A 22,050-nucleotide genomic window follows, 5' to 3' on the forward strand; every position below is an offset into this window, starting at 1 on the left:
AGAAAAGGAAGTGCTCAATAAGCATATGTTGTTTTTAATAAAGAATGACTTAGTGCTAAGTGGACCACACAGTTTCCAAGGTTGCTCGGCAAAAGCAGAACATGGGGGGACCCAACACCCTTGGGATGCCTCACTGTGTCCCATCCAACCATCAGCTACAGCATTACCCTGGCCTTCCCTCTCCTGTGCATCCTACCCCAGGCTGCAAAACAGGGCTGATACTCCTTTTGTCCACCTTCCCTATACAAAGCATTCAGCCTTCCCAGCTCCAGCACAAGGCTGTACCCAATTCTGTGCTTAATGTACTCCCTGGGTACTTAGGACTAAGATAATTTGGTCAGAACTGAGATTTGGAAAGATGATTTTGTTCTGGCCTCACATTAACTGATCATTAATTACACTGCAAGATCAGCCGCGTGTTATCAATATTTAGAGGTCTGAAAGCTCCCAGTGCAGATGTACCACAGACTGACAGTAATTTATTGTGTGGAATGGCTGAGATGAGACTGGAGGAGAAGTGCTACCATCCAGGTGGCTTCCTGAGAACAAGCACAATGAATCAGCCATCAGCACTTTAATATCCTTCCTGTGAAACTGTGGAAAAGGAAGTTGGCCCTCGCTCCACACACTGCTTCCCCTGCTCCCCATGAGCCAGACAGCAACATGTCCATGACACAGACTTCAAAATATCTGCCTTCCATGAGGGGCACCCTAAGTGGGGTCTAAACCTTGTTTGCAGGCTGCAGTTGAAACAAACAAAATTCCCCTTCTTTCTACAGCAAAACCTTCGTAGAGGTGGCTCACGGCACCCTTGCTCTGACCCCACGTCCAAGCATTCACTTGGTGGGCAGCCCTGATCACCCCCAGGTTGTCTGGTCGTGATTATAAAGACCTTCCTCCAGCTGCATTTCATTCTCCCACCTTGAAATGTGGGTAAGGTTACCCTCAGCTGCACAGCACAGGCAGGAAGCAATATCTAGAGTAAAAATCACTTGTCATGGCAAGTGAAACCTCAAACTAACCTGAGTCAGTGCCCCAGGAACCACCAAGCCATGAAGATGCTGCTTGTTCTGGCTCAAGCAACAACGACCTCCTTACATTGTTCCCTGCAAGAGAAATGCATTTTGTTCCTTCTTGGAGTGGCTGTGAGAAACACCAAGCTCAGGTAAAGGTTTGAATGGGAATGGGAATCCAGCTCCAGTGACGGTTCCTACGGAACAAATGGGCTCGAAACAAACAGCAGAACTCAAACAGCAACGAACAAGATTAGGATGAAATTTACAGAGAAAAAAAGTTGCCTCATTTAATCAAACAAATCAGCATTATTACATTACCACCTTCTTTAGCTGAGCTGGTGTAACATCCCCCAGTGCCAGTATGCCAATCCCAAAGGCGTGCACACGATGTAGGGATGTGATGAAGGCTGAGCATCTCTGAGCACTCACATCCAGCTGAGAAATGCTAACGCAATGTTTTTACTTAACCCCAGTACGTGGACCCCAGTTCTGAGAAGGCACAAAAGCAACTGCTGCTTTCACAAAATCACGTCTCTGATAAGATGCTGCAAGGTTCCACACCATTTCCTAAAAGGGAGATAAGGACAGAGTTTGGACAACTCACATCCTGGGCAACAGTGACTCGGAAAATCAACTCCGGGTACAAAAAGCAGTTTCAGGTAAACTCATCTGCTGATATGGAAAAGTAATTCTAGTACAGAGATGAAAAGTATTTTAAAGTCTCATAAAAACAATCAGAACAAAATGCACTTAAAACTTTACATTGAATCTAGCATCTCTGTCGTCCTTGCTTTTAGGGCCAGACTTGCACAGCTCAATAGGTCAGACCAAAGGTCACACAGGAGCACTCTGGGCTCCCAAAATATCATTCCTTCTGCAGGCTGCTGGAACATCATTTCTGTGGTCATGCCAAGGACCAGGGAGATGTCACTCATGCTGGCAGCAGCACTGACCTGCAGAGGGGTGGCTGTGCTGCCACCAGGGATGCAGCACAAGAGGTGGCTCTGACATGCTGGGTACAGCCTGTGGGTTCAACTGCTCCCACATACACAAACCCTGGGGTTCATCCACATTTGTCTCCTTCCATCCCCTCTTCCCTCGCTGGGACCAGAAGGTCTGGGTGTGCAGAGCTCTGGAAACCAGGCTGCAGGCTTGGAGACACAGTGCCTGCCTTCACTGCACGGTTCAGCCAAGGAGAAGCTGATCCCTGCAGTCTGGGGAACCATGAGCTGACCTGGCTCTGTGGTTGCTCCTTCCCAACAGATAAAAAAATAACAGTAACCTTCCTTAAGGTTTTAAAATGTTTTTATCACAAGCTGTGAATGTTGAGACAAGAATCACCAAAAAAGCCCAAATCCTCAGCTGTCATGAACTAGCCCTTGGTAAAACTGTTATAAATGGGTCGTTTATTTACCAAGTGGGACTTGGTTCATGGGGAATTTTTGACTGAGTACTTAATTTAGGTTGGAGGAAACAGCCTCTGTGCTAACCCTCTGCTCTCATATTTCACACCACTTTGACAATCTCAAATGTTTTTCACTCATGCTGATGGTTTTCTTCTTGGTGTCAAAAAATTTCAGGACAACTTTTAACATGTACCTTCAAATCATCTTCAAGCTACAACAAACCTGAAAGGTGTGCACTTCCCCACAAAACACCCCCAAAATATCTGCTATTACTTCTACAGCTGAAGTGAAGTTAAAAACTTTAGGGAACATCTTTGTTAAGCTTGGTAGGGAAAAAAATCAAGCAGGACGAACTGTAGTGAGAATCATCTGCCTCAGCAGCTCCCGGACACAGCAGAAGAGGAGAGCAGCAAACCCCACTGAGGGGTCAGACTCTCCCTCGCTGGCTCTGCTGCAAAGAACTTTGCAAACGTCTCTTTTCAGCAATTCTGCCACTAAACTCAACTGGTGGTGCTGCACTGGAAAGGAGAACTCTCACTCAAAATGAACAAATCATTTTCAGGTAGGTGAATTAATTCATTACTGGGAAGTCAGATAAAGGATTTGCAAGGTTGGGTTTTTTTTGGTGGGAGAAAATTATACAATGGTCTTGCTGTCACAGATTGGTATAAAAAATGGTTTAAAATTTCCCGTGCAAAACTGTATTCCAGTCCAGAAGGAAAAAGATACCCATGTGCACAGGGAAAAAATATACAGTTTTGGAGAAGATTTATTTCCTCTGAGGGAAATTACTGCATGTGTTAGGATTATGAAGAAAGAAGACAGAAAATGTAGCCCAACTGAATCCTCATTAATAATGTCTGCATTCACCTGGCTCACCCATGCACAACTCTGTGTGTCAGAGGGTTCAACCTCCAGCACAGATACCTTCCCCTCTACTAATTAATTCTTTCCTAACACTCCTCTTTCCGAGTCATTTTCTCCATGAAAAAAAATTTAAATTAATACTTTGCCCGTATGTACTTAGTTAAGAATAATCCACTCAGATGTGATGGACGGATGGATGGATGGCTGGCTGATCTGTAATATACTTGCTATACCATATTTTATATTATTCTGCTTGCTTTCTTTCCCTATTTCTGCTCTTTATTAATTAATTCTCTCTCTCTGACTTTTCCCTTTAGTAATTCTCTGCTTGGTTTCCAGCCTAATTTTTATCAGTGGATTTTTCCATGACTCCTTTTTTTGGCCCCTTGAAGAGAATAACAAAACCTAAGTGTCCAAACCCCAGTCAGGCTCTCAGACCCTGCACATCCTTGCTAGCAAGCAGCACACTTTTTGCCCATTTTCACGTATTTTTTAACAAGCTGGCTTTCAAATAAAAATGACAGTGCTTAAATGATACAGCTTCTTTTTGGCAGAGATGATCACATTCCTAAGCAGTTCATCCAAAGGCTTTGCAAAGGCAATTCAAGCACATCCTTTTACCTGGGAGAGTGGGACTGTTATTTCCCAGAGGCAAACACACTCTGATGCTAATTTAAACAGAGCTCATGTAACCATGTGCTCTGCTGTGAATGGCTAAGGATCACTAGGGCTTACACTACGTACACTTCCTACTTATGGAAATTTTAAATTACCCAAAATGTATATGAGCTGAGTTGAATATGTATGCCCACCACCCCCACTTCAAATTGAAAATTGCTTTTTTTATAACAAATGCCTATTTCAAGCAGAGTGTTTGGAAAAGAAAAGCCCTTCCAAGCCAGGGTGTCCTCTGAAGCAAGTGGGAGAAGAAACAAGTTTTAAACCCACTCCTTTTGTTCCAAAATGTGGAATTTATTTTGTTATTTTTATAGTCACACACTTGCCATTGGCTCCAGCAGGCTTGGAAGGAAGCTTGTAGGGATGCTGGGAACAGGAGGAAGGGGTTGGTGGGAAGTAAATCTGTCCTCTCTACTGGAAATGAGAAGGATGTAATAAATTCTAGAGGGGGAGAGAAAGGAGAAATGCAATAAATGAAATATTGAGGAAAGTGGATGTTAAAAGAGGGGAAGTGACAAGAAGAAAGGAAATGAGAAGTCAGTTGTAAAAACCAACAAGCTGTTTATAAAATAGAGGCAATGAAGGAGCCAGTGAAGTTAGGGAACACCAAGTACAGTCTCTGGTGCCACCCTGGCAGAGGAGGCAGCCTGTTGGGAGACAGTAACTCCCCCTCTGCTCCCCCCTGCAAGGGGAGGACCGTGCCAGAGAAGGGGTTTGGGTGGAACCAAAGGTCATGCCAGCCCCAGCCCCACTGCTGGGGCTGCAGGGTGATACAGGGCAGGGTGTACCCAAAAATCCCCCTCGTGTCCATGGAAACTGGCAGGCAAAGCCAAGAGGAACCCCTGTGATCTGAAACTTGCCTGGAGTCCCTCTGGGACCAGGCCAGTGTCCTGTCCTGTGGGCAGGAGCAGAGCCCAGCTCACCTTTAATGTCACTACAGCACTTCACCTTCTCTCCCCAGCCTTATCAAGCCCTTAGACAACTCCACACATTCAGTCTCTCCCTTAAACTGGCTTTAGGCTTCCTCCTGAGCTAATTAGAAACAATTTCTGAGCTCCTCATTTAGGAAAGGGCCCTTCTTCAAAGCCCTTTCCAGGTGCCATGTGCAAACAGTAGCAGATCCAGGTTCCCTCTTCAGATCTCACTCGTCTGCACTGGAGGACTGCTCCTGGGAGATGTTTCAAAGGCTGAAGTGTCAGCATCAGAAAGAAAAGAGGTGTGTGGGTGTGAAGTTACTAAATGCAAATCTGTCAACCTCCTTTCATTTACAACCCTGAATATGCATGCATGCAAAAATATAGGGCTTATATTAAAGTTTTTGCTCTTGGAGCAGAAAATATCAAGGAAAAAAGAGACTGAAAGATAAGATAAGGTTGTGCAGGCCAGAATTCTGTCTCAACTAATCTTTTCTTTTTCATCAATAATGATTTCTGTTAATAAACCCTACCCTACCTTAAAGATGAGATTGTCTTTTATCATCTCAGGCAAGAGCACTGTCAGCAGACAGACACCTTTTGTTGGTGACTGGTCAATGCAGCAACGGACAGCAGATGGATTTTTTTAGTCTCCTACCCAATAAAAGCTGTGTGGTGAATTGATGCCCATCCCAGAAGAGCACTAGCTTAAAAAGCACCTCAGGGTAGGAGTGGGGATTCTGAGGTGTCTGTTCCCAGCTGAGGAGGCTGCCTGGGCTCTGCCTCAAGGTCTGGGATAGCCCAAAGAGCTCCCTCCCAGTGACAGCCAGGAGAGCTGAGCTCACCCAGGGACTGAACTCAGGCCACGGTGGGAGCCCTGTGCAGCAGGAACGAGGACACACACAGCGGTCTGGGACACTGCACCAGCCCTCCATAACGCAAAAAATTTGGGAATATGCACTGCTGCTCTTAAGCAAATGCATTCCTTACCGACCTTGCCACAGCCAAGAGGAATTAAAACTTACCCCATCTAATGGGAAGCCTGAATTCTGCCCCTTGGTCACCCTCAGTCCGTGTTTCTGCTGCCTGGTGGTGGCCTAGACATGTCACCTCCTCAGGGGGACACCTGCTTGCCAGCTCAGCAAGACTTTGACCATTTCCCCAGGACAGCTCGGGTGTCAGACACCACCAGCATGCTGCCACGATGCCCTGGGATGGCTGAGGCTCACTGAGCTACTGAAACACTCCTGTGCTCAGATCCAACTGGAAAACAGCAGTGTGGCAGAGGTAAAGCATGAAGGGCTGAAGGGGAAATATGTCCTTAACAGACAGCCTCGCCATTCATACGGAAACTACGATTTTGTTATTGGTTTGGTAAGTAAGTTTTACTTAAACAAAATTCCAGACTCTCAGCTGAGCATTATCCAAATGAGGAAGGTGTTGAGCTCACCAGCAAGGGTGCTGGCGGGTGCAGATGCAGATCCCGAATTTCCACGGCAGGGTTCTGAGAGCAGACACGTGTTGCCAGCACCCACAGCCAGCACTGAACAAACGGTGTTTGTGCACTTGATGAATTACCCCAGGGGCATCAGCGCACCCGGGTTAGTAAAGAAACACTTGCTGCAACCAACAGACTAATGGTATCATCCAAATCCCTGAAAGATAAAATATACATGGGGTAAATGGTTCCACTTTTTATTCTGCAACAAATTGCATTATGAAAGGATTTCTCAGATGAGATTTTTCAGTATAATGCAATAGGCTACATGTGGAGAATGAAAATTAATGAGAATGTCTTTCCTTTTGCAAAGAACTATGGTACTTTGACTGATCTACCAGGTTTAAAAAAAAAGCAGTGAAAATACACACATAAATACATGCTTTGCCCATTTTGAACCTGGAAGCAGAAACGCTGCAGGTTGATGCTGTTCTGTCAGCTTCCTGCTTGTAGGACCAGGGCCACAGCTGGGAAGATAAAACACGCAAAGTGACTTGGGAATGCTTTTATCATTACAATTCTTGCCTGTCTAACAAAAGATCTTTGCTTATGACTGGAATTTAATCTTGGTAGTAATGGTGTGTACTACTAACAGTTTTTGATTACAGACATAGGCCTAAGTCTGATTTTCTGCCACCTTTACCCATTACAAGCACCAGTGCAGACGAGGAGAGCTCTGACATGGCACACAGCCCAAGGAGTGAAGAGCTCCCAGAAAGCTCAGCTCACTGGAGGCAGATTGCTGACTAAACCCTGTTGTGCCACAGGTAACACAGCCAAGAACACCGACCTGCTGAGCTCCTGGCCTCGGCACAAACTCAGTATTTCAGTGAGACCTTTCTGACTCTGACCCTCCTTCCCATGAGAAACTGCAACGCTGTGGCTGCACTACAGACACTGCTTCTGGTTACCTCCTCAGCAGATCCCACACACTGCACAGAGCCAAGAGCCTCAGCCACAGGGCTGCTGGGATGGGCACAGGCACTGCTGAGTGCCTGACCAACACTGCTCCAGCTGCAACCCCTGATCTTCTACCACCGGAACACAAAAACAAACCATTGATGCGACTTGGCAGCCAAGGTTACGGCTTTGGAATGAGGCTGATGGATTCTGAATGTGGGTGTGAATGTAAACCACCAGAAAAAGGTTTTCCAAGCAGAAATACAGTTCTTTACTCTTACCATCCCAATTAACAAATGCAGCCTGACCACAAGCCCAGCTGTCTCGTAAGAGTATCTACTGACCAGGCATGGCAGCTTCTCATATGTGAGGGACTGGAAGAAGCTTTCAAGGAGGTTCAGGTATTTTCTGGTGACTGCTGGTCTGCCCACAGCTTTTCAAGCAGAACACTGCACTTTTAACCAGCCAGAGCAAAGCATTATTCACAGCCAGTCTTTCAGAGGAGATGCAATTAGCCTTAGGGGCATGATTGCCTCCTTCTAAATCTTACACACCAACATGAGCAACAGACAAATTCTCCACACCATTGCAAAGTGTTGAGGAAGGGTTGAGTGAGTCAGTAAGAACAAATAAATCATGAATTGAAATTTAAATTCACGATACAAAGTTAAAACACAGAGCTACCCTTGTGGTGATTTCCACTTGAAAAAGGGGAAGAAAAAAACCAAACATGCTGTCTTAAATCCAGATTGAGCCCAAGCCAAAAGTTTTAAATCTAGAGTTTTAAAGCTTTGAGTTTTGGCAGGTGTCTATTTCTGTTGTTTGTTTGTTGGAAGCTTCCCTGACCCCTGCTCCAAATCTCCAATGAAGTTTTTTCCAGGTTCCAGTATATAACTACATGGAGTCCACAACTGCCTAAAGGTTTGGATGTTGTTTCTCTCTGTCTATTCTCTGTATATGAATCTTTATCCATATCTTCTTTATAGCACATCTGTTCCTTGTCATGACATTAAGAAATGAAATGACTGTAGCATCAGGTTGATAGTGATAAAAAATACTATTTCAGAATACTTGTGTCAAGGAAATAAGATTTTATCAGGCTTTCAGGACCTTTAAAATTAGAGAGAAATTTTCTGTAGCCTTGTGAGCCCACATTACAGGAAGGTGAAAGGAAAATCTATTTATCCATTTTTGAAGTAATCAATATACACTCACAAAACTCTCTATTTATAGGAGTACTTTGGGCTATTTACATACTCCCTGTATTTACTGCTGTCCTACAGGAACAGGAACTTCTACCTCCAGCTTGAAGTGCTCAGATTTTGGTTTAAGAACTACATGACCTGTAAAACCTCCCAGGACTCTCTACCAGCAGAGCTTTAAAGATGCCACAACATCAGTCACAGGATCGAACTCTTCCTGATGTGTGTGACCCTGCTGCAGGTACCACAGTGACGAGGAAACGGGGCAGGGACAACCTGAGCACATGCAAGGCACAGGGAATTCCCAGTTCCAGGTCACTCAACATTCACTTTGAATATGAGCAGAGATGTTTGGGTTTGGCCTTACAAGTAGCAAATTGGCTCCAGAGGCATCAGCCTAATGACAACCTAATTTCACCAACACTGCTTGACTCAGTAAAAATCCTACAGATTGAATAATTGCTGTATCAAAAAGGAAAGGCCATAACTATCACAATTACCCACACTGACTCCAATTGTTTCATAAGAGAAGAACTGCTGTTTAGAAGACTGTCAGAGCCAGAGGGAAACAAAACAGCCCAACAACAGAAAGCCTGGTATTAAATGAGAGGGAAAAAAATAACTTGTCTTCTTTTACTGTCAGTCCTGTGATAATAAAATAAAGGGCTGCAAGTGCAGAGGGTTTGCTTTGGGTAGCAATGAAGCTTCATCAGATGATTCATGGCCAAGCCAGGATGACTGTACTCATCTTCTCTCCTAACAGCACAAAAGGAGGTTGATTTCCTTAGTACAGATATTCCCAAGCCACTTGCAGATCAATACTGCCTCCTTCTCAGCTGGAAATTCAAGATCTTCAGGGATTCATCACGGGGAAATAGCGGTAAGGCCTCCAAAGACAGCCCAGCCTGGACGTGGTGATAGAGCTGGTGCACAAACAGGGCCTTGCACTGCTCCAGATCAGTGCTGCTCAGGAAGATAAATCATCAGTGCAATGGCCACTGGCCCTTGGGTAATGAATATTCTCTCCCTGCCATGGCTGCTGGACATAAATGTGAAGAAAAGATTTTGTTCATTTGTAAGAGTTACAAGTTATTTATAAGAAATGCTCGCCCTTCTGGTTCTACTCCTGCAAGTATAATTAAAGGAAATATAAACTGTTAGTGCATCACTTCGAGAGTACAGGTGTTTTCTGGCATCTCACAGATTAGAAATGCAAATCTGGAAAACAATTAACTAATGTGGTAGAAATCAACAATTTGCATAAAGCTCTTTCAGGTCTTTCCTACCACAGCTGCAATAATTTCCCCAAGAAACAGCCAGAGGAAGTCTGTGCTGAACTCTGCTGCCCATGATGCAAGTTCCAAATCTCTCTGTCTAGAACACACACGAAATCTTTGTTTCACGCAGAGGCAGCTAAAGCATAAATTAAAGTCAAGATTTTCAAAAATAGGTGAGTGATGCTGGCTGCTGTTCCATGGCTCCCAAGGTTGGTTAACACAAACATGATCCCTGCTTGTCCGTGACACCAGGCATGCACTGCCTTCCCCGCAGAGGTGTCAGCAGAAAGCAGGTTGTGCTGGCTGCTGAACCTTATCAGCACTCCTGGAGCCGAGACAGCACCGCAGGAGGAGCCTCTGCCAGCGCTCCCCCGCACCTGCAGAACCAGAGATTGTCACAGAAGGATGCCAAAAAACTTCAAGTCCTAAATGTCCAACGGTATAAGGCATTTGAAGAGAGGGATTATTTGTGAACAGAACAACACCTGGCTCTGCACCTGCTGGGCTGTTTCGTAGGAAAGCATTAGTCCAGCTCCTGAGTGGCTCAAAATGAAGCCCTGGGCAGTCAGTTCCAGAGAAGGCTCCAAGCCAAGGGCTCAAGTCTTGCCCATGACACCAAACAAACCCTCTGGGCAGCCAGAGCTCTGCTGCTCTCCCTATTCCTCAAGACTGTTCCAGGCCTTGGAGCATGTCTCCAGGCAAGCAGGCACCTTCTTTAGTCATTCCATTTCACAGGCCTCCCAAATGTTCTGTTCATTTTTTAATGACACAGAAATTTCATATTGTGAATCAATGACTGTCTTGTCCAGATCCTGACAATTTTACTCAGATAAATTAATTCTCCCTCTGGCTGGCAGTCAAAGAAACTGCTTGAGTAAGAATTACTTACATGAGAAAGGGTTTGCAATATCAAGCCCATTAAACTTAGTTTATTAGGTGAAGGGAGCAGATCTGCACTTCAAACTGTATCTATTTCACTTATTAGAATTTCTTATGTTTTTTGTTCTGTTTCAGATCATTCACTTATTTACTCTGAGCTTATTGTGCCTTCTGTCAGTGTCAATATGGCTCAGCTGGCAGCAGATGCTCCGCTAGGTCTGAGCACGCTGGTGTGAAATAACGAGAGTCAAATGAGAATTGATGTGAACTTTTGCCTGAAATCTGAGCTGAAACCTTCGTATTTATGAAACTCTGCTTCTAATTTATGTACCAGCTCCACCAGATATAGTCATTTTAAAAATACTGTCTTCCAATTTAGTTGGAGGACACGAGCACTGGCAGGGTGAGGAACAGCCCACTCTACAGTTCCCTAAACCCATTTTGTTAAAACATTAAGTTCTGGAGCTGTCATTCGAGGAAGCGTGCTCACCAATCTTGTGAGGTTTGCCCACTCACAGTCAGCTCAAATGCAACGTCCCACCAATACTTGGGTTCAAGAGGAACACTGCTACCTCACAACAGGATTTTTTAACATCTGAAAATGCTCTGGGGATGAGGATGGAGGGTCTAAATTGATCCCTTATTTATGTACATTCAAAGTAATCAGAGTAAGGAAAGGAGAAGACTGCTTGATAAAGCAGACAGCGTCTTGTGCTGTGATTCTGAAACGAGCTCTCTGATTTTTAGATACCTCCCGAGGCTTTGAATAAACAGAACTGTACTTCACCAATTATCACACATGTTTTGCTTATCTCCCCAGTGGATTTCATTTTAGAAGAAACGTACTGCTCAATATTCAGAGCTGTTTGGGTAAAATTACAAAAATGAAAAACAATGTGATGGCACCTGCAGCATCAGCAGAACGTAAAATATGAAAGGCCTTATCAGTTCAATTATTTGGACCATCCCATTTGCTGGTAAAAGCTAATATATAGGCATTATATCCCAAGACTCCCTAATCCATTCTAAATTTTGGATTCCTTTGTTAATCTCACATTGCCTAATGAAAGCAGTTCAGTATGGAAATGCAAGTTTCTTGATACAATTTTTATTCAACAGACTTTTTCCTTTCCCAGACCTTTTTTATATTTTCCATCCAGGAACTCAGCAGGTCTAACTCCAAGAACTACCTTATCTATGGAGAAGTTAGTTTCTGAAACCAAGGCTTCAAGGGCATTATCTAAGTATGACAACTTTTCCATTTCCTTTGTTACTGAGTAGTTTCTGTGCCACACAAAAGATTTATCCTGTTTTCTAGGATTCATACAGGGGTCTCTGGTTCCAGCACTCAGGAGTCATGCCAAGAGGACGGCATTCAGACTGCGACTGAAGAGTTTCCTTTGGAAACCTCTTTCAGTTGTGCTGCAGTTCCCAAAAGCAACCATAAAACTCTGAATCTTGGGCATAATGACTCCTTTTTCTTCCCCACTGGCTCCCCATCAGTTTTTCTCAGTACTCTTTTCAAAAGAAGCCTTTTGACTGACAACGTGAACTTTTATAATCAAGCTGGATTCTCAGTTTCTGCACCTCATCCTTTGCAGTAAAAGTTCTGCATGGAAAAGATGCTTTTAGTAGGCTTGCAAGGATGTAAATGGCCAGGAGCAGTAAACATTTCTCTGGAGGCTGCCAAGTAGAACAGAACTGAATTCAGCTCCTCTTAGCACTGTTGTAACTGCAGGGCTACACGAAGGTAAAAAGACACAAAGAAGTGTTTAATAAACTCTCTCCCAATACCCCACACAGCAGAGAGTGGATGGTGACGGTCTGGATTGATGGCAGCAGTTCTGGGGAACTGGGCTGCCCTTTACTCACTTTCAGCTCATGATCTGCTGAATTTTGTTTGTCCTGGCACTGCTGCAACAGCCGGAGCTCCGGGTGCTGTCCTGCACACAGGCACATGCAGGAGCAGGCACACTTCCACCTCCTCACTCAGCTTTTCCTGCAGCCCATTCTCACCCCGGTTTCATACTCTCATCACCACCACTCTTTCCCATGAATCTGTAACCAGGTTTAACACTTTGGGGGATTTCTCATCGGAGCAGCAACAGCCTTCTGAAAGTAACCCACAAACAAAACATCATCAGGATGAAGCAACAGCACTGACCAGTCAGGGCACATCTTTCTCTTCTTGGCTAACTGTAGATGCTTATGGGAGGGTATAGGAAGAAGGAAATCTTATTTTCCTATCCACACTTCCCTGGTCTCTGGTGAGTGGTAATTTCCAGGTGCTTCTAAGCCAAACATAATGCCACTGTACTTTGCAGCATTTTTCTTTCAAGAATTTACCTAGATGATATTGGAACCCATACAAACGTTTGGATCCTTGGGCTCCCACAGCAGTGAGTCCCCAGCTGAACAACGGGCTGCGTGGAAAACACTTCCTGTAAATTTAATAAACGTGATGAGTCCTTACATTTCAGTGTCAGCCTGGGTTAGTTCCTGCTCCAGTTCTGAGTTTGTTTTCCAGTGCCAGCCCACTCCTGTTGGTTTGGGGAGCCCTGGGAGACTGTCTCTGACTGCTCCAGCATCCTGGTTCAGATGTTCACCCTCAGACAGGCTGTGAGCCCGTCGGGCTGAGCCATCTTGTCAGCAGCTCGAGGCAGGGACTGTGCTGAGTCACTGTGACAGGAGCTGCTCATTAGCTCAACGTGCAGCACGAGAGGGAGGGGAAGCCCTCCCGGGCTTCCCAGAGGAGGCGGACAGCTCTCAGAAGGAAAGGCAGGTGCAGAAAAGATGCCGATGTTTCATAATGGTATTTTCTTTTAATTAAGCCACATTCTATAGAAACAGAGTCAGTGTGGAATGTGATCTTGCTTCTGAACTTGAAGACACATATCAGGAAAAATAATCAACACCTCAAAAATCCACATAAATACTAACATACATATTTTCCTGGTGAACTGAGCCCAGCTCTACAAGAAGGAGGCACAAATGCCTGGTGTGCATGGACCTCTACACCCCACAGGCACCTACACTGCTGGTCTCAAGGTGTAGCACCTACACCAAATTTAGGAGACAAAAGCAGCACATTTCTCCTTGGCTCTGCTGGATCATAGCAAGGTAACCTCTAATTTGGTGATCTGAGCACACAAACTCAGTGGGCCACGCCCAGAACCTGGCAATGCTCTTCTCGCACTCTGCAAGTCACGCCATCTGCTCCAGTCCTTATCTGCTCACCACTCTCACTTGCCAGACATGTTTTGCAATGTGACAGTGAGGAGTTGTGAGTAGCCTGGAAGCCCTGGAATTCAGTATTCCTCGTTTGCTGGTCCAGGTCCAAAACCCGTTGTTCAAAGTAATCTGTGTGATCCAAGGTGCGAAGCTCTGAGACTTGAGTCCAGCTCCAAATTCTGCCAAGGCTTTTTTTTGTCTTCATGGCAGTTTTGTGTCACTGTGACCCCAGTGAGCAATGCAATGGACTGAAAAACTGGGTGTTAAGAGCTACGCTGCCATTTCAGCCACATTTCTGAGCTTGCTGAGCCCCAAACTTTGGCTCTGAGCAATATGTGAAATTTGAGCTTATAAAAACTTTCTGCCTTTTCACCCAAGGACTTTAGCATTGATTAGCAAATGACCAGCAAAGGAAGAGGATGCACTTTTAGTCTTTTATCTACTTTGCATTTATATTATTTATCTCACAGGACATTTCAACTCCTCTTGCACAAACAGCAACTTCACTGTGGGTTTTTATCAGCAGCTCTGTTGGGAAAGCACTGCCCAGGTGTCCAACTGCAGGTCTGTCAGGATCAGTGCAGTGCACAGCCCTGGAACATCACTCTGCCATGGCTGGGCTCCTCTTAGGGAGCCTCAGCCGAGGAGGTGCTGAGTATGCTCAGCTCCCAACACCTGCTGTGAGGGATGGATGCACAGCAGCAGCTCTGTGGATTTCAGATGCCTGGGGGATGGCTTGCAGAGAAAAGCAGCGTAATAGTTTCAAGACCTTCAGCTTGCTGAATCTCCTAATAATTCTCCCATGGGAAGATTCTGCCGTCTGCATTTCCCTGCTGGAGACAGCAGGCAGTCTGTCCCCAGAAATCTGGAATCACACTGGTCCCACCTGAGACAAGCACCCAAAGGCAGAAGCACCACATCATTTAGACCAGCACAGATCTCTCTTCCTGCTGCAGGGAACCACTGTTTGCTCAGGGACCCGACCCCAGGAGTGTCCCACACCACAGAGCAGGGCCAGGCAGGCACAGGCAGCTCAGCCAAGGCTGCAGGTCCCTTCAGCAGGTGGGGGACAAGTCTGTGAGCAGCAGGCTCTGCAGCTACACTGCCAGACACAGTTCAGCTAACCCCAAACATCCCAGTCAGTGGCCCTGGTTGGAGGCTGAGCCAGTGAGTCCGGGCTGGAGTATCAGGAGTCTGTGATGCTACACTGAGACCCACCAAGCCTCCTCTGTGCCAGGCACCAGCCAGCACCCACCTCCGTGCTGCAGCACTGCTGTAGGACTGAACCAGAGCACACGGTGTGCAGCACTGAGCTGAGCTGCAGGCGTCAATTACAGCAGTGCCACGGCTGAAGGTGTCACAAAACATTTAGCAGGTCAGGCTGCTCCTACAGTGCCTGGGAACCTCCCTAGGACACACGCTCCTGTCCCCAGGCTGACCCCACACAGCAGGTCAGAGCATCCTCCTCACTGTGGGGATGCTGAACACTTACCCAGCACAGGGCAAGGTGCTGTTACAGAAAGGAAAACATGGATCTGCACCTCAGACCCTGCCAATTGAAGAGAATCCACTGTATAAAGGTACAGCCTGCATTTCTGGTAAAAAACTCTTTATACTGACATGCAAATTTAACCAGATGAAGCTTCTGATTATTTCCCCTAGCTCTTGGTTTATGCTATTTCCCTGACGTGGAAAAATGCTCTTTGCCAGTAATTCATTATAAATGCCCTAGCCATTCCCATTAGCTACAGCAGGTCTCCACTGCACTGTTCAGTATTAAAATATGCACAAACTTCTCTCCAACTCACCAAAACCAATTTTTGAATCACTCTGAGAATCTAATCACATTCAGTTCTCTTGGCTACAATCAACGTGCATGCTTCACACAATATTTACTTTCAGTTCAGGTACCAAACTTATATTTGACAGTTTAATTTACATAGAGGGGACAATGTTACCTGAATGCTCTCTTAGGGTAAATTATACGTACAACTCTGCACAGGGTCTTACACCAAAGTGCTCCTTAAACCCCTGCTAACTCTGCACCAAGTGACATCAGACAAGAAATGGCAAAATTAAGCCACGTACAGCACCAATATTAAATCAAAAGTATTGGACACCCTGGGATAGTTAACGAAGCCAGCATAAACACCTCTTCCTAAGAGCCATCCTACAGAAGGCTGAGTGCCCTGAACTGCCAGTAGATAAGCTGGAAGGCTGTATGGGGGACGGACAGACTAGACCCTATCACACGTGGTCAGGGCAAAGGACCACTCTGAGGTAGAGGCTCCCTCAGGCTGGGAGAAGCTGCAAGCAACTGCCTGTGACACTGGTAAATTAAATGCTTTGGTAAAACACAGGAACCCAGAACGAGACAAGATGGGAAACAAACCCTCTTTCTAAGCTGAGCTGCACTGCTCCTGAGACTGGCCAGAACTATGCCACGAGCAGCATATAATCAATTTTACTGTTTCTGACAATGTATCCAGGATAAACAAGCACAAAATCACCTGCACTGAAATGTCCTATAGGAAAAATACGCATTTCACTGACAATCATTACACTATTTGAAAAAATCTAACATGATGGTTCATGGAAAACACAAGGCTGAAGGTTCACAGGCTGTATTCTAAATGTGTTGTATTTCGGGTTGTTCCAGCCTGTGCAGAATCCAAGAAGAACACCCAATTCCCTTCACCTCCACATGCCTTCCCCTTAAGGAACTTCACTCAGCTGCTGCTCTGCATTGCTGAGAGCCTCCTCTGTCATATCACCATCACTTTAATGAGAAAGCAATAGCTCCAGGACTGCGTGTCTGACAAACAGATCCTCAAAATGGTTTTTGCTTTTTTGTTCAAGACAACAAAACAACACATGGAATTCACGGGATATGAAACCTGGAAAACTCAAGTGTGGTATATATGGTGGTCACCTGAAAGATGTGGTCGTTCACAGAAAGAGAAGTAAGATAAAATAAAAGCCACCCTAAAATACAAAATGATTCATGGTGTGGTTACGTAAGACAGCAGTGCCACAACACCGTTTAAGTCATCTTGCAGCAGCATGACGCTGGTGTGAGAGGGATGAATCAAACCTGTGTTTTCATTTGGAAAGGATGCTCAAGCACCAAGGGCTGCGGCTTCAAATAAGCCCTAACAAGGTCCCTCCAAAATAAAATTTCGAGGGTGGGTTCAGCTTGGGAGGTGCAGTCACACAACACCCATGGACTTTGGGAGGAAACTGGCTGCAGGAAAGAAACCATTTCAAACATGGTGTTCTGTGAAGGCTGCTTCCCTTCCCTGCAGGCCAGGACTTTGGATGTGCTCCTATAACACATGTTGACAATTACATATTTAGTTTAATAGTTTATCTTTCTTTCGCTTAGCTGAATTGCTGCCTTGTCCCCGAGGAACTTTTATCATTACATTCAAGATCTTACTTTTGCTTTAACTGACAGATGCCGCCAACTATCTATAAACTCTGGCAGCCAACTACAGATATCTGTTCTCTGCAGATTTGTTATACATCACTGATCCCCCCACGGAGAAAATTCACCTCATTCTTGGGTACAGTCACTGGGTTGAAGCAAACCACACTGCAGGCTGCCTCTGAGGTCGGATACCTGGGTCCCCTCTGCACAGACACAAGAATCACAACAGAACCAAAACCAAGTGATCGTGATACAGACCACAACATTCTCTCTCTTTATTAAATTGCATCATCAATGCTAATTTCATTTCTCTCTGGAAATGGTGCAACTATATCTGCTGTAGTTATCTACAATTTAAGTGCCTTTCTATTTCCCCTGTTCTCTTGCTTTAGGAACTTGACAGTGTTTTGTGGGGCTTTTGCACTTGATCAATCCCATGTTGCCATCTGTCTGCTCCTGACAAATCCCATTCAGGAACACATCCCTGTATGGGCTTTGAAACCCTCAGCATGTGTAGATGGATGTCACTTACTTGAGTTGATCTGTTCCCCAGACTCCCTGGTGCCTTTCCTCGAACAGGTGAGTGTTCAGCTGCTATAAATCAGCTGAGCTCTCCTGGGACTCATTTATATCAACCAAGAACACAGCCCAAAATATAGAGTTCATTTCCCATGCATCAGACTGTCAGACTGCATCCCTTGCTGAAAGGACTATTATCAGCAGAAGAAATGCTAGAAACACTTATAAAATAGTGCTGGAACTGGATTTCTGGCAAACTTTTTGCACAGGATGTGAAGCAGGGGCAGATGCTCCTCACCAGCCCTTGTCCATTCCCTGGGCTCATTGATAGGGACAGGAGTTGGTTTTTCCCTCCGCGAGTTTCTTGTGATTATTGCAAAGAACAAAACAACCAAACCAGAAGGCAGCAGGGGAAAAACACAAGATTATTGAGAACTTAGGTGACAACTTCCTTTAGAAAAGTCGATCAAAATTAAATGGACACCTGTCTTTGTGAAGAGTATTTAAGAGTATGAAGCTGGGAAACCACACAACAAAAGTCTGTTTAAGGCCTTGCCAAGCCCATCAAGTTCAAGAAAAATAAAAAAATAAATGTAAGAAAATATAGTTGTCTAATAAAGAAACAAAGATGACCACTGTTACTAAGGGGAAAATAGAGAGATATCACCAGATAATTTTGCAATGACATGAACTATGAAATTCAAAGATATTAAAGGACTCAAGGAAGACACTATTCATGGAACATAAGCATATGAAGAACTACCCTCAATCAATGCAAAGAATAAAAATTACAACCAAAATGAATCTCAGATGCCTAGATGCCCATCAAGCTAAAAGCTGGACTTAATCTAAATCAGGGTAACATTCTGCCCTTTCTCCTCACATCAAGGGGTATCAGAAGTGATACTCCATCCTCTCAGTGGCCCCTGCGGCTTCAGGCTGTGTCTCGCAATGAGAAGTTACTGCTCCACTGCAGGTAACTCCCACCCACCTCCTCCACCCTTGCAGAGACAGAAGAGATTGCTCCAGACCGTGCACGGAAAGCACCGACCCACCCCAGCTTCGGCTCTGGGCACCAACCTCTGCAGCCCACCCTGAGCCACGGCCCCAGGGCACGTCCTGAGAAGGGACGGAGCCGCGGCAGCCGGCACGGCACGGCACGGCATGGCACAGCATGGCACATGGCACAGCATGGCATGGCACGGCATGGCATGGCACGGCATGGCACATGGCACAGCATGGCACAGCACAGCACGGCATGGCACAGCATGGCACATGGCACAGCATGGCACGGCACAGCACGGCACGGCATGGCACAGCACGGCATGGCACAGCACGGCATGGCACATGGCACAGCACGGCATGGCACAGCACGGCATGGCACAGCACGGCACGGCACAGCACGGCATGGCACAGCACGGCATGGCACAGCATGGCACAGCATGGCACGGCACGGCATGGCACAGCATGGCACAGCACGGCACAGCACATGGCACAGGGTGGCACAGGGTGGCACAGGGTGGCACATGGCAGATGGCACAGGGTGGCACAGGGTGGCACAGGGTGGCACATGGCAGATGGCACAGGGTGGCACAGGGTGGCACAGGGTGGCACAGCATGGCACATGGCACATGGCACATGGCACTGCACAGGGTGGCACATGGCACAGGGTGGCACAGGGTGGCACAGCATGGCACATGGCACATGGCACATGGCACTGCACAGGGTGGCACATGGCACAGGGTGGCACAGGGTGGCACAGCATGGCACATGGCACATGGCAGATGGCACTGCACAGGGTGGCACATGGCACAGGGTGGCACAGGGTGGCACAGCATGGCACATGGCACATGGCAGATGGCACTGCACAGGGTGGCACATGGCACAGGGTGGCACAGGGTGGCACAGGGTGGCACAGGGTGGCACATGGCAGATGGCACTGCACAGGGTGGCACAGGGTGGCACAGGGTGGCACAGGGTGGCACAGCATGGCACATGGCACATGGCAGATGGCACTGCACAGGGTGGCACACGGCACAGGGTGGCACAGGGTGGCACAGGGTGGCACAGCATGGCACATGGCACATGGCACATGGCACTGCACAGGGTGGCACACGGCACAGGGTGGTGCTCCCTGGCAGCCAGGACGGGCGGCGGGCGCTGATGGAAATGGCCACAGGGCACAGCCAGGGCGCTCTGCAGTGCCCGTGGGAGTGACCCTGGGCGGTCCCAGCGCTGTGCCCACCCGAGATCAGGGCCTGGGCCCGTTCTGGCGGTGGGGGCACAGCCCAGCAGAGCCGGGCACGAGCCCTGCTCAGCCACCAGCCCGAGCAGCACAGGCAGGCGCCGCTCCCTGAAACGCTCCTTGGTCCCGAAGCACGGCCGGGCCTGACACAAGAGGAAAAAATATACAAAGCTGCCCCTTCTCCCAGCTGTCAGGATTGCAAAATAAATGAGAGATTTGAATAAGTTTGCTTTATTTTTCTAAGAATTAAGGGAATAATTTATAGAAGAGAATCATTTGTAGTAGATAATAGAATACATTTTTCTCTATTTTTCTCCTTGGGAAAAATCTTTTAAGACTGTAAAATTAAAGCTCCTGAACACAGTTCAACTAAATGTTTTTAACTGGAAAATGGTCTATTTTTTAAAATTTACTTTTTTTCTTTTTTTATAAAAACACTGCTTGCTCTTGTGAGAAATGTCACTGAAAATTATTAACTGCATTATTTATCAAAACTACTAATAAAACTGTTCTTCACTCACTCACCTACTTGAAGACATAAAATTTCTATTTGAAAATCCTGGCCAAACAAAAAAAGAATTACTTTCTCTAATTCCTTTAATTACAGTAATACAGATTATGTAGGAAGACACAAACCACGTTCAGGAATGTGTGTGATACACAAAGTGTCCCTTCCCCTCAGGACCCCACTCTGATCAGCCCAGTCAGTCCACAGTGACCAAGAGAGAGGATCCTTTCTTGGCTGGGTTTTTTTTTTATATGTCACACTTCGGGATTATTCAAAGGCACCACCATTTGATTCCATACATCCATATGTGTTCCTGATGGAAAAGATTAATAAACTAGAACCAGACTATCACCACTACACCGACTTTGCTGTCAAACCTCACCCTTTACAGGTTATAAGCAGATCTGTTGCAATGGTAAATTATTCATTTACTAAATTCTTACCCCAATTCCACTGAGAACAGAAATTAGAAATATTTACTTACTGATGTATATAGGTATCCTTCACTGTTCATTGCCAGATATAGTTTTGTTTGAACCCCCTGAATCGCCACCACTCGTAAACCCACAGGTATGAGGTTAAACAAAGCTAGGAGAGAAAGGAGATGGAGAGCACAATTAATCCTTTAGAGTATGCAGATTAGATAGAAAATTAAACTATAATTACCAGAACCAAATAAAAAATGTCTATTCGTGCATATATTAATTTCTGTGGGTGCTGCAGAGCAGTACTTCTACCATCATGTCCTTTTACAGCAATTTCTACCAATAGCTGAAATTATCTGAGGGGAGCAGGGCATCTCCCTCGTTCTGAAGATGGTGAATTGCTGACAGCTAAAAGGACTTACCTGCCTCATGAGCAGAATCCAGGCTCTGCTGAGTAGAATTAAACACAGTTTGGTTTTTGTTAGGGTTTTTTTTTTTAAGTGCAAAAAGGAAATAAAAAAGGAATCCAGAAGCAAACAAACAAAAAAAAATTTTCAAGACAATCAAAACTTTTTTTCCAAATCAGTAAACATTTTGACCAAAATGAAGGAAGAAGATGAAATTCAGAAAAGTTTAAAACCATCATTAGCATCTCAAAATGTTTCCACTCATAACTCATTGGGGTTTAATTTTTCCTCTTTTTTAGAGGAGAATGGGTTTGAAAAAACAGAGTTAAATAACTTCAAAATGAAATGAAATGGCAGCATATTCTTTAGATCAACCCCTGAATCTGTGCTTTCAAAATTGAGCTGCTTTGAATGTTCTGCTTGAGTTTCTGCTTGTACACATGCTAATAGTGGCAGTATTTATAAGCACAGAACCATCTCTTCAAAAAATGAAGATTCCGGTTTGCAAAGTGGCAAATTATAAAAAAAAAAAAAAAAGAAAAAAAAAAGGAAAAAAGCAAAGCTCTGCCATATCTTAGATTCATGGATATGTTAAAATTGAACACAAGAAATAATGAGTTGAATACAGTACTCTGTGTTCAGTATGTA

At 45.5% G+C, this 22,050-nt stretch overlaps 1 protein-coding gene across 5 annotated transcripts in view; it reads right to left on the minus strand.

The window, feature by feature from the left end:
- The window catches only part of FGF13 (fibroblast growth factor 13), a gene marked incomplete at its 5' end in the record, with an annotated part of 238,698 nt that overhangs the window by 28,004 nt on the left and 188,644 nt on the right, over positions 1-22,050 (minus strand). For all 5 annotated transcript variants that reach the window (XM_082289462.1, XM_082289461.1, XM_082289459.1 and 2 more), the window contains one exon: positions 21,055-21,158. In XM_082289462.1, coding sequence (XP_082145588.1) covers positions 21,055-21,158 — 104 coding nt within the window. The remainder of the gene's footprint in view (positions 1-21,054; positions 21,159-22,050) is intronic.

This window comes from Coloeus monedula (genome assembly GCF_965178545.1).
Source record: "Coloeus monedula genome assembly, chromosome: 12".
NCBI classification, from domain to species: domain Eukaryota; kingdom Metazoa; phylum Chordata; class Aves; order Passeriformes; family Corvidae; genus Coloeus; species Coloeus monedula.